This window comes from Triturus cristatus, chromosome 6 (genome assembly GCF_964204655.1).
Source record: "Triturus cristatus chromosome 6, aTriCri1.1, whole genome shotgun sequence".
In the NCBI taxonomy this organism is placed as follows: domain Eukaryota; kingdom Metazoa; phylum Chordata; class Amphibia; order Caudata; family Salamandridae; genus Triturus; species Triturus cristatus.
This window is the reverse complement of record NC_140589.1, coordinates 1,695,405,520-1,695,420,160: the sequence shown is the minus strand read 5'-3', so window position 1 is coordinate 1,695,420,160 and position 14,641 is coordinate 1,695,405,520. Positions and strand designations below refer to the sequence as shown.

The 14,641-nt window shown below is 44.9% G+C and overlaps 1 protein-coding gene across 3 annotated transcripts in view; it reads right to left on the bottom strand.

Moving 5' to 3' along the window:
- The window catches only part of CENPF (centromere protein F), a 389,482-nt gene that overhangs the window by 107,487 nt on the left and 267,354 nt on the right, over window positions 1-14,641 (bottom strand). For all 3 annotated transcript variants that reach the window (XM_085612916.1, XM_085612917.1, XM_085612918.1), the window contains exon 16: window positions 4,232-4,393. In XM_085612916.1, the coding sequence (XP_085469042.1) occupies window positions 4,232-4,393 (162 nt within the window). The remainder of the gene's footprint in view (window positions 1-4,231; window positions 4,394-14,641) is intronic.

Below are 14,641 nucleotides of genomic sequence, written 5' to 3'. Positions count from 1 at the left end.
TTGCCCAAGTTGGAGATCTTAGGTCAAGGCACTGTTCTTAGGAAACACGCAAAAGGTGACGGCAGGCCAGTGGCAATAAGTCTAACCACTAGCAATAGCTCCGGGTAGCACTCCAAACCATAGTTGTTTTGCTCGCCAAGCCATCTCAGTTTAGATCCAGCCATATGCAAATCAGTCATGACCCTGTCCTCACGGAAACAGTCAAGTTGGAACCACCAAGCCAGGTCCCCCTTGAATCAGAACACAAGCAACCCAGGACCGGTTTCACCCAGGTTATGGCCATCATCAGTCAGGTACAGCTTGGTTCTAGTGACAAAGGACCCACGTCTGGACACACCCATACTGTCTGGACATACCCATGCCACGTAGGGTGGTACAAGAAACACACAGAAGGTGATGGGAGGATGCTTGCAATAAATCTAACCCCTGGCAATAACTTGTGGTAGCATTCCAACCATTTGTTCTTTTGCTCACCATGCCACCTCAGTTTAGACCCAGCCATATGCAAACCACTCTTGACCCTGATCCTCATGGGAACAGTCCAGCCCGAACTGTCAAGCCAAGTTCTCCCTCAACCGGAACACAAACAACTTGATCAATTCAGGCATTCCATCTATCACCCCGTTGTTTTTGGAAGGCATTGATCTTAACCTCCACGATGTGTAGATGGACTACAAGCACTTGAGCCAACCTATGCATCACCATGGCATAGGACTCAGATTCCAGTGAGTGAGACCAAACTCATTTCAGGGGACATATCGAGACCACTGTAAACCCTCGTACTAATTATCAGCCTAGTAGGGTTGAACAAGCTCATCACCGGGTCATAGTCATTGCTCGAGTTTGCCCTAAAAAGGGAAGGTAAAAGTGTGTAAAAGTGGCATCAAAACAAGTTAGAGAAAAGGTGTTTTGGTGGAATTGGATGAAACTTAAAATGGAGGTATGACCATTGAGGGAGAGAACAATTGTGACCTCCTACTCCGGCATTGATGTAGTCAGCATCGGTGTCAGAGTCCGAGGCCAGCGTATATCGTGGTGCAGGAACCATGGTCTAAATTGGATTTAGAGTCAAGATGGGCATGGAGGGTCCAACTAGCTTTGGGGGCGAACCCACCAGCGGTACTCCAGCTGGAAGACCTCTCGACTTCTTGGAGCACAAAGACGCCTGCTCGTGGGAGTCAGCAAGGAACCGAGGGGCAGGAGCATGGGTATCTAGTGTGACGTGGCTGATAGCCACGGAAACGCGGCCTGTGCCAGAACCAATTACAGATCGGCTAAGATTTCGTCCAGCAGTGAGAACGAGAAGTGTGGCGCTGCCAACCCACGCCTGCTCAGGCGAATGAGAGTGGTGTGAGGTAGCATAATCCCACTTTGTATTCCTTGTGTTCCTTTTTAGAATGAAGATCAACTTCTTGAGCAGCTCCAAAGACAATGCTAGCAAGAAAGGGACCGAACTATGGACGTGGACTGCGACTTGGAGCAGTTCTGCAGAGTAGTCTTTTTGTGCTTTGCAACGTACACCTTCAACTCACTTTCCCGGATGGCCTTCAGGTTCGTCAATGCATAGTAGCATCAGGCCTTGGAGTCATGGCCCGCAAGCAGACAACACGGAAATACCTGGTGGTGATCAGTCACAGACATGCTTGAAACCGGTCATTTTTGAAGACGACATCGCTTGCACACTGGAATTTTTTTTAGAGGAAATATCTCTGAGACATAAAGAGAACTTCAGAAAGAAAGGTACTGATGTCAGCTCCTTGAAATCAGTGGGCCCTGCATGCCATTTCCAGAGCAAAATAGCATCAGCGTGGAGCCACATGGCGCCACCTGGTGGTCCTTGGAAGCACTTCTGAAAAATGTCGGGATCCAGTCTGACGCCTGTGGGATATTCTATAAATGAGAAATCTGCGGTGAAAAGTCTGTCTAAACTGTTTGACCCCCTACTGCGACTGAAGGCAGGAGTGCTGCGCGACGGTGTCTCTACTCCTCTACATGGCTGCATGGCAGATATCCATTAAATGCATAGTTAAATATTTTGCATATTCTGCAGTCCTTTGTGCTATGATGTGGGTACAGAGCATAAATGTACATTTTGTGTAACTCACCAGTGAATACTATCATTTTTCCACAACTCACATACCTAAAAAAGGATCAATTTCTACTATCTTTCCACATAAAAGTTTGGTTAATTCATCGAATTCAGAGGTAGCGGTGGAAGAACTCTGCGCTAAGAATCCAAGGAAACGCTAAAAGGCAAAGATTTGATTTTACGTAGAGACTTATCCATTTACCCGTCTAAGAAAAAGCAAAGCTCTGGAACTTCCTGTCCATACAACGATTTAGAAATCGGAGGTGGAATGGCATCTGGGAGGGGGGTGAGGCACAAGGTGATCTCATCTAAGTGGATGAAGTTTGGGCCCTTTCCAATGAGGTATACTGTGCTTTCTTTCAACAGCTATTGTAAGGTTACAGTGAGACTCCCACCTCGACCAGGGAGAAAGATTCAATCATTTGAATCTAATCAAGATCCAATGCTGGATAGTGAAATATGTGTACCTGACACACTCTTGAGAAATTCCTCATTTGAAGTACAAAATACGTTTAAGGAAGCCATCATGGTTGATTGCCACATAGTGTCTGCTTGGGACTAATAAAGCATGTGAAAATTCAATACCAAAAACAAATTGCATACCACATCTTATGGCAGTCTCTTGGTTTTGGGGAAGATATACTACACAGAGGGACATGGCAAGTGATAGGAGAAAAGTCCATAAAGTTTATTTTCTGCAGTACAATGGCACTTCTGTATAATGGAAAAAAATATTGAAAGTGGGTCCCAACTTTCTTAAAGGTATTTTGGGCTAATAAGCATGAAAAAGTTGTTCATTGTTTTGAGATATCATTTTCCCAGTGTGAAACATTTAAAGTAGACCATTTATAAGAGAACCTAGCTCTATTCCGCTAACTACATTGGATCATCTTATTCAAGAAAGACCTAGGGAGATATATTTTGTGTGGTAATCGGATGTTACTTAACATAAAAAAACAAAAAACTAAAAAGCCAGAGAAAGAAAATGAAGGTTAAAGTGAAGTTATAGCTAGACATTATAAAAAATATAAAAACGAATGTTTGGGGGGGGGGGGGCGAAGGGAAATCACCAGCTACACTTTAATGAGCTAACTATAACTTGCGCCTCATCAGTCATGCATTACTTCTCACCTCACATATTGTGCCTTTAATACCACTGTTCCCATCAGCTGACCTATTGCTAAGAGCGAGCAGAAAACCTAGACAAGTACTATTTGACGTGAAATCTAAACCGGCGCTGCGCTTACACTGTTCACATATATGGATCGGTTTTAGTGCTCTGTCAACCCCTAAAAGAGATTAACACAAAAGGGCTGGTGCCATCAGAAACTCGTTTAATCCATTTGGTTTTATCCTACTTGTGAAGGTTTTGCTATCTTATCTTGTACTCATGTTTTATGAACCACCTACAGTGGCCAAGACCGTTGAAATGCAATCTTAATATGAATGCCATCACCCAAAGTTAAAATGTTAAACGTGCTGCCAACAAGTCAGCTCCCACATCTCACTCATATACACGAATACTGGTAAATGGCTCATATCAAAATGAATCTCCAGCTGCTGATTGGCATGTGCAGCACAAATTAGCCCACTAAGTCACATAAGAGCCTAATAACACCTCTCAGAAATATATGCTGCAAATATTACAAGGGATTTAAAAAAAATTAAAAGAGTGACTATCATATAGATAAAAAGTGAACTGTGATGGTCTTCATTAGGATGGAAGGCACACTGGAAATTAAAGGAGCTGGAAGAAAGGTTTTTAATAGTAACACTGGCACAGGTTTACCAATCATCCAACTCAAAGAGTCGAGAGGCATTAGATGAACAAAAGGGATACAAGTATTTAGCGAAACCTATGAACGCTATTTTCCAAAAGCAACATTTAACAATGTTTTGCACATCTCTTAGACAAAAACAAATTCGGCAGATGCTCCCACAAGCTCCCTACACGCTCAGACACAAAGAATGAACAAAATAACCAAAGACAATATAGTCCTTTCAAAAAGAAAAGAAATCTTGTAATTAATCCATATAAAAACATACATTTTAATCGGAATCACTGCATCTTAAACTTCAAATTTCCATCCAAGAGATCAACAGCAGTTAAATAAAGCAAATGATTATATAGAAAAAACATACCTTGGCTTGATTATTTTCTTCTACCTTTAAGTTAGCAAGTTTCGAGCTTTCATTTAGTTCATCCTTGCTCGATTTCAAGATGTGAATTTCCAGCTTTTGCGCACTGACGCTTTGTTCTGCAGCAGCTAACTTCTCTTCATATGCACGTATTTCTACTTCATGCTGAAGCAAGAATATGAAACCATGTTTTTAATAAGAAACAATGAAAAATATAAAGATGTGACTTGTACAACGCACAGAAATTCACTTACTCATTGCAGCAAACAGCAATCCAACATTCTCCACTTTGGCGTTTCAAAGTAAAATAAAACCAAGGGCAGTGATACATATCTTGGTAACTCCAAAGGCCTGAAAATAAGTTGCTTACCCGAAAATGTGGTTCTCCAGCATTTGTTATAATTTATAGATTCACTGCTAAAATAATATTCCCCTATTTCAAGCAGAGAATACACCAGTAACAGAGGACAGAGCAGCGCACTGCCCTCCCCGTGGGCATGTGCAAAAGCAGGAGAGAGACTGTTGGTGAAATCCTCCCCTTTGCCCACTGGTGAAGCCCCGCTGGGGCCCAGGTCGGGCGGCGACTGCAGGTGGCATCCAGTAATTTGGGGTCCAGACCTCAGAAAAGGGAGAGGTCTTCGGCTTGATGGTGGCACAAGGAGGGGAGGTGGGGAAGCCGCAGGACGACAAACCTTGACTACACATTTGCATCCCCTTCACCCCCAAGCTGAAAGGGGGAGCACCAGAAGGTTGTAGACCCTTACTTGGTGGAGGGGATGAGGGTGGGAGAGTGAGGAGGTTGAAATGGATTTGATACAGAGATAGGACAGAGAAAAAGGCAGGCCATCAGATGCTTGGGTCCGCTTCAGCCCACGATTCAGCCCCATCACAGGGAGTCCCCCTGAGTTGGAATCACTGCCTTCAATCACTGAGACTGAGACAAGGCATTCTTCAATTCTAAGTCACAGGTTGAGAGTTTCCTGTGACACAATCACCTAGTGCTTTGATCTGCTGCTCCCTTGCCAACAACAGAGGGCTACAGCGGCCGGGGCAGGGGGACCATAAGATAACCACACGTGAGAGACAAGGATCAGGGGCACCAATATATGAAAAGGGCTCAGGAGTTAGTGAATAGGGAGCGCTCCCTGCTTTCCCCAAAAGATGGCACACAATAAACCAGATCATGACCAGAGGCAAAAGAGTGCTCACCAAACAGAGCAAGTTAGATCAATTTGCCAGGTCATCTGCTCAGCTCTCCCCTATACCTCAGTCGAAACGTTGGGGCAAAACATATGAAACAATTACATTCTCTGCTAAATCCGACATCCTACAAACAATACAAGACACTAGAAGATAATACAGAAGAGGTTGGCGTCTATGTGAAGCTGATTCATTAAGACTTAAGGAAAGTTGCAGAAAGATTCACAGCTGCTGCAGAGAAGATAAAGAACTTGGAAGACTACATGGGTGAAGCAAAACAAGTATCACAAAACTCCAGGCCACTGCCATGACACGAAGACAAAGAGAAGGACGAGGAGGAAGGAGAAGGAGGAGGGGCAAGAGGCAGAAAGAAGAGCCAGATGGAGTAATCTGCAAGAGGTGGGTGTGCAAGAGGGAAAACAACTGGAAGAGTTCTTGGTAAAAAGAGCTCAAGTTGCTCATGCAGCCAGAACAACTGTCTCACTATTTTACAGTGAAAAGTGCCCATGCAGCCCTTTTGCAAAGCTAGCTACCAGCAGCACCCACATGACCGATATACCTCTGAATGCTTAACTATAGGGACTAAGACACGATATTGACTATCTCCAGAAAACTTGGCAAAGTGAATTTTACATCCACCCGTATAATGATCTTTCTATTTTACACCTGAAAAGTGTTGAAACAACACAAAACTACCAATAACCTAAAAAAGAAACTGCGAACAATGTTCTTGCAATGTATGCTACTTTTTTGCAAGCAATCTTTGGCAATAGAACTTTCTTCTTTAAAACATCAGAGGTGGCAGGAAAATGGACAACCAAGAAGAGAACACGAGGGAAATACTGAAAAGCAACGAAAAAAAGAAGGAACACAGTGGAAGGTCAGTTAGCATAATCAAAGTCCCACTCATCAAAGAGATAAATAAACAGACAGGCTGACAGCCAAATTTGATCTGAGCAGTGGGACTGAGGGGTGGGGGTTACAGGGACACACCAGATCCTCACTTGGAGAAGCGGAAAGTTGTGAGAAGACACTGGGCTCACCTGGCATAGAGACATCCCAGGGGAGAATTAAATAATAACTGGTGGTATACACATGGCACCAAAATACCAAGATGCTTAGTTTGGTAGAGTAGACACTTTCAAAGTTACTGGAGGGCAGTACTGGGTCCACCAGTTGTTAGAGGTGTATGGAGGACTAGGGCATAGGGTACAATAAAGGGGGTTGGGGAGTTTGGGTTGTTGGTTTTAAAGCAGTTACAGAAGAGAATCCAGTTAGTAGAGCACAGCACATAGATGTTAGATACTCTAGACGGAGACATGGAGAGATAAGTAAAAAGAGCATGGGGGGCAATTCTTCCCCCACATAGCTCTGCTTGCATACCTAGACTTCACTAGTGGCTTGAAGGGGGTAGCAGTGCACCACAAAGAAATCCCCTTCTATATGCTATGTAAAATGGGAGAACCCCCAATGGATGCTACGCTAGAGCGTGACTGAGTTATAGGTCAATCAAACATTCACACTATTTAGTATATACATCTTAAATACTTCTCCCCCCCCCCCTTTATCCTACTCCCTCCCCATCCACTACTGCAGGGAAAGGTGATGCAGGATCACTACATCATCATAGTTGACATAATGGACAGAACAGAGACAGGGACAGATCAAGGCAACCACAGGGAAGCAGCATAGAATAAATGCACCTTGCACAATTCACAAGGGGGTTTTGGAATGGTGGATGTATAGACGAGGATGTACAGAGAAAAGATCAAAATCTCATACTTCTCAGGGGCACATAACACATACTCTGGATAGGACTACATATTCATCCCTGGAATTAAACTTGCTTGGACAGTTGACATAGCTTTTAAAGTGAGTGGTATCTACGAGAATTCACCACTAACTTGTGTTGTTCAAAGGGAAAGGGGGAGAGACAAGTGTGTGGATTTATTTATGCAATGTATAAAGCGCGCAAATACCCATGGGTGTCTCGGCGCTGAGGACTGGACCAAGGGGGGTTAACACGACAGCTTATTGATTAAAGGGCCAGGTCTTTAGTTGCTTCCTGAAGGTGAGCAGGGAGGGGCAGGGGCTGGTCTTGATGTGGAGGGGGAGCCTGTTCCAGAGTTTGGTGGTGGCGAGCAGAAAGGATCTGTCGCCCCAGGATGCTTTTTTTGTACGGGGGACGATGAGAAGATTAGCTGTGGAGGAACGTAGTCATCTGGGGGGGGGGGGGGGGGGGTTGTATAGGCAAAGTGATTGTTTGAGGTAGTCGGGTCCAATGGCATGAATAGCCTAGTAGGCGATGCATAGAGCCTTGAACTTAGATCTGCAGACAGTGGAGTTGACGAACCACATTAGCGATAGGGAGACTTAGTGCCAGGAAACTCCATAAAAAAAGGGTGACAGATATTACGTGTCACCACAAAACTATAGTTTGAAGAATACAAAGGGTTGGTAGACAAAGCTGAGACACCTTAGGAAGGAAACAACAGTATTGAGGAGGCAAGGAATTGCACAGAAGATATAAAGCAATACATTGTTATCTACGCCCTCTTCCGGTGATTCGGCGTCGAGATCTTCCCACGGCAAGTCTTGAGCCTCCAAAGAAGTCAACTCTTGGTAAGTCTCATCTTCTTCCCCCTTCCTGTTCCTCTCCAGGTTCAGGTGTGTTCGGCGCTTCGAATTCCTCTACGCCCTTTCCTGTTTCGGGTGTAGTCTTCGACGGTATGCTGTAGAATTTTAGCTTTTCCTCTAAGTCTTTCTTGCGTTGCAAGATGTTAGCCATTTCGGCCTCGAGCCGATTTCTTTACTTCTCCATCTCTGCCGCGTGATCGGCTTCGAAGGCCTCGACCTTCCTCTTCGCGGTTGTCGAAGTCGAAACCTGTCTCGGGCCTTCGCCTTTCGACGTCGAGGCCTCTTTTTCGTGGCTGATCTTCGGCGCCTTTCCCTTGTCTTGGGATTTCGCCGTCTGGGGGTCCTTCTCAGAGGATCCGACGGACTGTTTGTCCCTGGATGCAGTAGTCGACGTCGTGTGCCTCCACGGCCCTGCTCCTTTCAAGGACTTTGGCTCGCCTTTGCGAGTATCAGTGGAGGGTTTAAGGTTCGACGACTCTCTTACCTCCTTCGATGTTTTCTTTTCGACCTCGACGTCTTCTGGTCCTTCTGCTACGTTGCCTTCCTCTCCGCTGGAGAGTCCTAAATCTCGTAGCAATGGGGGCGTCCCCTGCCCCTGCATGTTGTAGTTTGCTCTTCTGTGTCTCTCCCTTACTCGGAGAGTCTTCGGGCTGAACGCTGCACAGGCATTGCAATCCTTGCTTCGATGGTCGAGCGGCAAGCAGAGATTGCAAACCGGGTATTGGTCCTTTTGTGCGTACTTGTGGTGGCAGCTTGCGCAGAATTTGAAAGGAGTCTTGTTCATCACAGCGCCCAGGGAGCCCCCTGTATGCGCATTCTCCTTTGAAAAACGTCTAATTCTTCGAAGTTCTCTGAACTGTAGTCGAGTTTCTTCTTACTTGGCCTCCGGTGTCTTCCCCGGTGATATATTCCAATCTTTCGTCGATTCTTCTCTCCAAAGTTCTTCCTGTTGATCCAGACCCAACGGCGGAAAAAAGAATCTGAAGATGGCGACCAAAGGTGGGAGCTTCCAGAGGAAGCGCGTCGACGTCACGAAGGACACCAAATGGTGGTATGTCGACGCTCACCTGGGCCACAAAAAAAAAAAACAACAAAAAAAAAGAGAAGAAATACTACAATTCCGGACCCAACCACTAGATGGTGGAATAATGCACAGCATAGTGAATCCAGAAAGATTCACGCTGCAAAACTGATTGTTTCTTCTACTGATCCATTTCCCTCCAAAATTCACAGACCAAATATCAACAAACATACTGCAAAAAAGACGAGTAAAACTTATCCTGCTACTGGTAAACGCGAATCAAATGAGTTACATCCTGAGCCAATCTACGAGAATGAATAGTCAGTGGTTTCAGAACTGGCTGGATTGGAAGAAAATGGTCAACCAAAAGCAATAATTCACAAAGACATTGACTCTATCAAACAGAACTGCATCTTATGAGGTCATGGAATAGTTAGGCATAGGCCCAGAATTCCAGACATGGGTGAAGTTCCTGTATATCCACTCAGTGGAAGAGGTAAGTGTCAATGGCAGAAGATATGGCAAGATAAATTTGAAAAGAGGTGCAAGACAAGGCTTTCCCTTGTCCTCCATCTTTTTTGCTTTGGTGAAAGAGACCCTGATTTGTAGGGTACAAGAACGAAGGGGGGAATTAAAATGTATGGCTACATTGTTGAAACACAGAAATAAGTCAGCGAGGATCAGGGAGTTCAATATCGACCTTTCGCTAATGGCAGAATTCTTTCTGGACAAGACCCAGAAGACTGCTTTAGTTAGATGCTCAGAAGGGACATCTTACTGGTGGATACTACCCCTGTTGTTGATGGGGAGAGCAATGATCTTCAAAATGACCTCACAGCCACATCTACTCTGTGTAACACAAAATACTCCATTCTATCTTGCTGGCCTGTTTTTTTAAGGAACTAGAGGGTGAGTTGAAATGAATGTTGTGCGATGGCTGTCACCCACGAATAACACTAGCAATTCTAGACATAGCATTTGTGAGTGGTATAGCCCTGCCCAATCTCTGACAAAACTACAAGGCCTCTCAGTTCGCGGTGGTCAACTAATGAGCATTTCAAGGTCTGGATGATCTGCTGTTGGACGTGACAGACAAGAAATGGTGGACAAAACAAACTTACATTACCTACATAGTGACAAAGACATAGACCGCCATCCACATCCCACCACGATAAATATCTGGCCACAGCAGCTACAGCGTGGGATAAAATCAGGATAGAAAAAGACCCAACAATGGGCGAGGCGATGGGAGACTTTGCACATCTGAAAAGATTCCGGCTCTGAGACACAAGAGGTATCTCAGAAATAGGTGACCTACTTGGTAAAGAGAAGATAAAAAGCTTCACACAGAAAAATACAAGCACCACCCCTCACAATACAAATACTAATAATGAATGCCCCTCAGACACTAAAGTACAACTGGATGGAGACTCTGAAGGAGTTCTCTCCGGAAAGACTATTGCTAGGTGCAGAATTTGCTAAAGGGGCCATTTTGCTCATCTACAGAACAACTTTTACTAATAGCAGCCTACAAAAACTTAGAGACTTATGGCTTGGTGAGTTGTGAGAGACGCACCATGACAACTGAGGAGACAAGCGTAATATCACAGGAACAAGACTACAAGATTGCCCTGTCCCCTTTCGCCTCCTGCCTCAAATGCAACATCTTAGGAGCATACAGTCAAGCATGGACTACGGGAGTGAAACTATGCCAAGCTGTACAGAGAACATGAATGTGAGATGAATGAATGTCTGGACTTAAAGCATCAAATAGTGCCTAGAAATGTCATACTGGGCATAGGGGTGAGGGGGGGGGGGAGGGGGTAAACAGTCAATTTAAGATAGAACACAACTTTTTTTTACAGCTTGTGCTCCATGAGTGCAAAGAGACATTTTGAGGCACTGGGGGCTCAAACAATGCAGACTGTGAAACAATGGCCTAGAGGCATGGACATGTGCACGTGCACAACAGCAGAGATGGAGGTGATCTTTGATGGGAGGTGACTCCTCCCCAATATTCCCAAGATTAGAAAAGATCATAGAACATATTTGGAGCTCGATAATGTCATAACATGAGAAGTCACAATGAATTATTCTGTTTATTAAAAAAAAAAAGGGAATATGGTTGCTATCCTGTTACCCCAGTCGTGGGGCTCTATAGTACCTATAAGAAGAATTATAGCGCTAATTGCGCCTCTACCGTGGTATGGCGATCAGAAAGTACCTTACTAAATTAATTTAACAACCTCTCTTAGCCATTCAGCGGAATACTACAGATAGCACTTCACAGAGACAAGGGAACACTAGGCTAGTCCTAACACCATTATGCCCTTCTGCCTTTAATGATTCCTGTAAACTGGCAACATGGGTTCAGCTCGAGTGAGGGTTTGATTCTAGATGTTGGACAACTGTCACCATTCTATGGAGAAAGCTGGGCACAGGAGCAGAATTGGGGAATAGAGTTGTTACTGTGTAGGTCAAGCAGATGAGATTTTCACTTAACACTGGAGGCTCCTCGCACCTCTTATGTGGTAACTCGCGTTTCTGACCGTGGAATGGTGGGAGGAAATTTTTAGGCTAATAGACACCCGATTGTACTTTACAGTGGATCTTTTCAACGAGCACTACTGTACCGTGTTCTTCAGCCATGGAGAATTAGACTGTTCAGCAAATTACACCAACCAGAATTAATAATTATTAGTTGTTCTGCATGCAGGATCGTCTTTAGTAGTCCAGTGAACATAAAAGAATCATTACTTTGTAAATTCTGAATGGAAACCTTGACATTATCTTGCCGAAGCACTGAGAGAACAGCACTGGTTTGGGCGTGCAACTATGCTTGAAAAAATATAGTAGTTAAGAGGTCCTCTACTTCAGAAGTTAAGGATAACATATTGGAATTGGACAGATTGGACACCCTGGAGAGCAATGCAGTCAATCTCTGTGAGTAAAGAGATCTATTAACCAATCTCTGTGATGAAACAAACATTGCAGCAAGATGCATATGTTTTGGTCGTGGTGATATTAGCCCTCAGTCAAGCTTGAGCTGACATCAGTTCAGGATCCGATATGGAAGTTGTCGTTTGTAGATTTATATAGCACAGCTCATCACCCATGAGGGTATAAAGGTGCTGTCCATGGGCACAGGGAGATTAAGTGATTTACCCTGAATCACAGGCTGTTGCATCGACACAGAGACTCGAACCTGAATACCTTCCGGGTTACGTGTCAGCAGCTCGGGCCGAAGCGTTGCCACTGGATCATCCAGTGCCAGCGCTGGTGGACTCAGCAATAAGGTAGTGGGGACCAGTGTGACTCTTGGAGCCGGAGTGAAAGAATGTACTGGAATCGGTACAGGCCCTGTAAACGGTCCCAATGGGACTGATCACCGAGGAGGGAACTGCTGGTGATAACTTGACTGCAGGCCCCTGCAGTTCCTTTGGGCCCAAAGGTGCAACAGAGGGAGCTGGAAGCACGCTGAATATTTGCAGCATAGAAGGCCTCAATCGCCTGTAGCGTAGATAATAGCCTAGGAAACACTAGGCGCATCAGACCCAACTGCAGAATCTGTTCCATGGCCACTGATCTTGATGCCATTGGACCTTCTCATTGAGTCAGAGTGGTGGTTGAGTGCTAAATCCAGCTTCGATTTGTTATGATTTCTTGGTCTTCAGTCTTAACAGATGATTTCGAGCAGGATGAGGAGTGGTACAGGTGCAGCCACGTTACATGGACCAGCACATAAATTGAAGCAGGATCTGTGTGAAGCAACTTTTTCGGTTTGTCAACATACAACATAGACTTCAGTTCTTGAATTGGATTTGGGTGCATTAAGACGCACCTGTCACACAACTTCAATTTGCATACAGAAGCCAGGGACCGAAGGCTCACCTCATGTGGGTCAATTACAGACATCTTCTTCCTGCAGTCACGTCACAGATGCAATCCTGCCATTTTCGGTGGGAACAGCGTCCCTAGCACACTGTAGAAAAATTTCTTTGGAGCTATTGATAAATAGTCAAAGTTTGAAGGGTAGCTCCAGATCCGTGTAATAAGGAAAGAAGCTGGCGCCAGCGCGTAGGGGTGGCTCTCAAATGCAGGGCCAGCTCCATCACTTTTGAGGCAGAATGGAGCAAACACTGAGGCGCTCAATGCCACATTACAGCATGCAGGAGCACTGCTACAAAACTATCATATCCACTGTCGCTCATAGGGGGAAGTAATTGATGGAGAGGCACCTTACAGTTAGAAGACTACATCAGAAGCATAATTCACACCATAGCATCATAGCATCATTATTCTCAAGCTTCTCAAGTTTGATAGCCCTAATTCTGTCAGGTTTTATAGTCGCTCATCATTGCAGAAGTTTGCATTCTTAAAGTGTTCTTCAGTCAAATACTGAGTTATATTTAAACTCAAATATTCTTTATGGCAACAACATATTTTTTAACACCAGTGTTTTGCTTTGATGCCAACTCACTCTGGTAATGCTCGTTCTAATGGATACTCTATCTACCTGCAGATTCATCAACTTTTGAATATTCCTCAGGTGTCAGACTGGATCTGGAAGATCATTATCTGTTCCATGTAAGCATGTAGGTGGCATTGTGTGGCTCAGCGAGTATGTCGTTTCAGTCTGGAAGTAGCGTGTGGAGCCGCACATAAGCAAAACCCATGCACGCACACATCAGATGCTTGCTAGGCTTTCTACATCCCATATGTAGAGGCCATTGGCAGTGACCAGTAGGCAGATCTCTAGACTCGAGACCGTTTTAAATAGAGAAAAGAGCCCAGCTCACACAACAGGCAGGATGTGAGGGGCGGTTAGGTGGTTAGAGTAGCTACCAGAAAGAGCATTACCGAAGGTAAATAACTTCTTCTGATGAACATTTCTTACTGCACATTCTTCACCTTTTGAATAGTTTATCAAAGCAGTATACTCCGGGTGGTGGGTCTGTAACTGGCTATGACAAAAAAATACTGCAATACGGAGATGGGAAAGTGCACCTCTTGGCCGATCTGGTAGTCCAAGCAGTAGTGCTGCGTGAACGTGGGTACCAACACCCACGTAAGACCCTGGCAAATAGAGCTCCGGGTACCACACAGAGGAAGCTATGAAACTGTACCAGAAGTAGCTGAAATAGAAAGCAGAACTTACTTCTGATGCCAGCACCCTCTTTCAGGACGCTTTGGCCAAAAGGATCTGTACTTCATGCAGCAAGAGGGATAGATGGTCTTTAGTCAGCCGCTGAGACAGTGGTGATCGGTGTGGTGGCGTGAAAAGGAACAAAAAGGTGTAACCTCGCTGGACAACTTATAGGACATACTAGTCCAAAGTGATAGCTTGCCAACATGGAAGAAAATGTCAGAGCCTGCCTCCAACAGAGTGGCTGTGTGCCTTGAAGAACATACTAAAGAGGTTTTGGGCAGCTGTAGGGGGCAGGGTACTGGGCTGCACGCTGCTCCTGTTGTCTGTGGGTACCATGGCCTCAGCCACGGAAAGTTTGTAGGGTCTTCTGGGCTGGTTGCACGAGTGGGTAATGAAAACCACTACC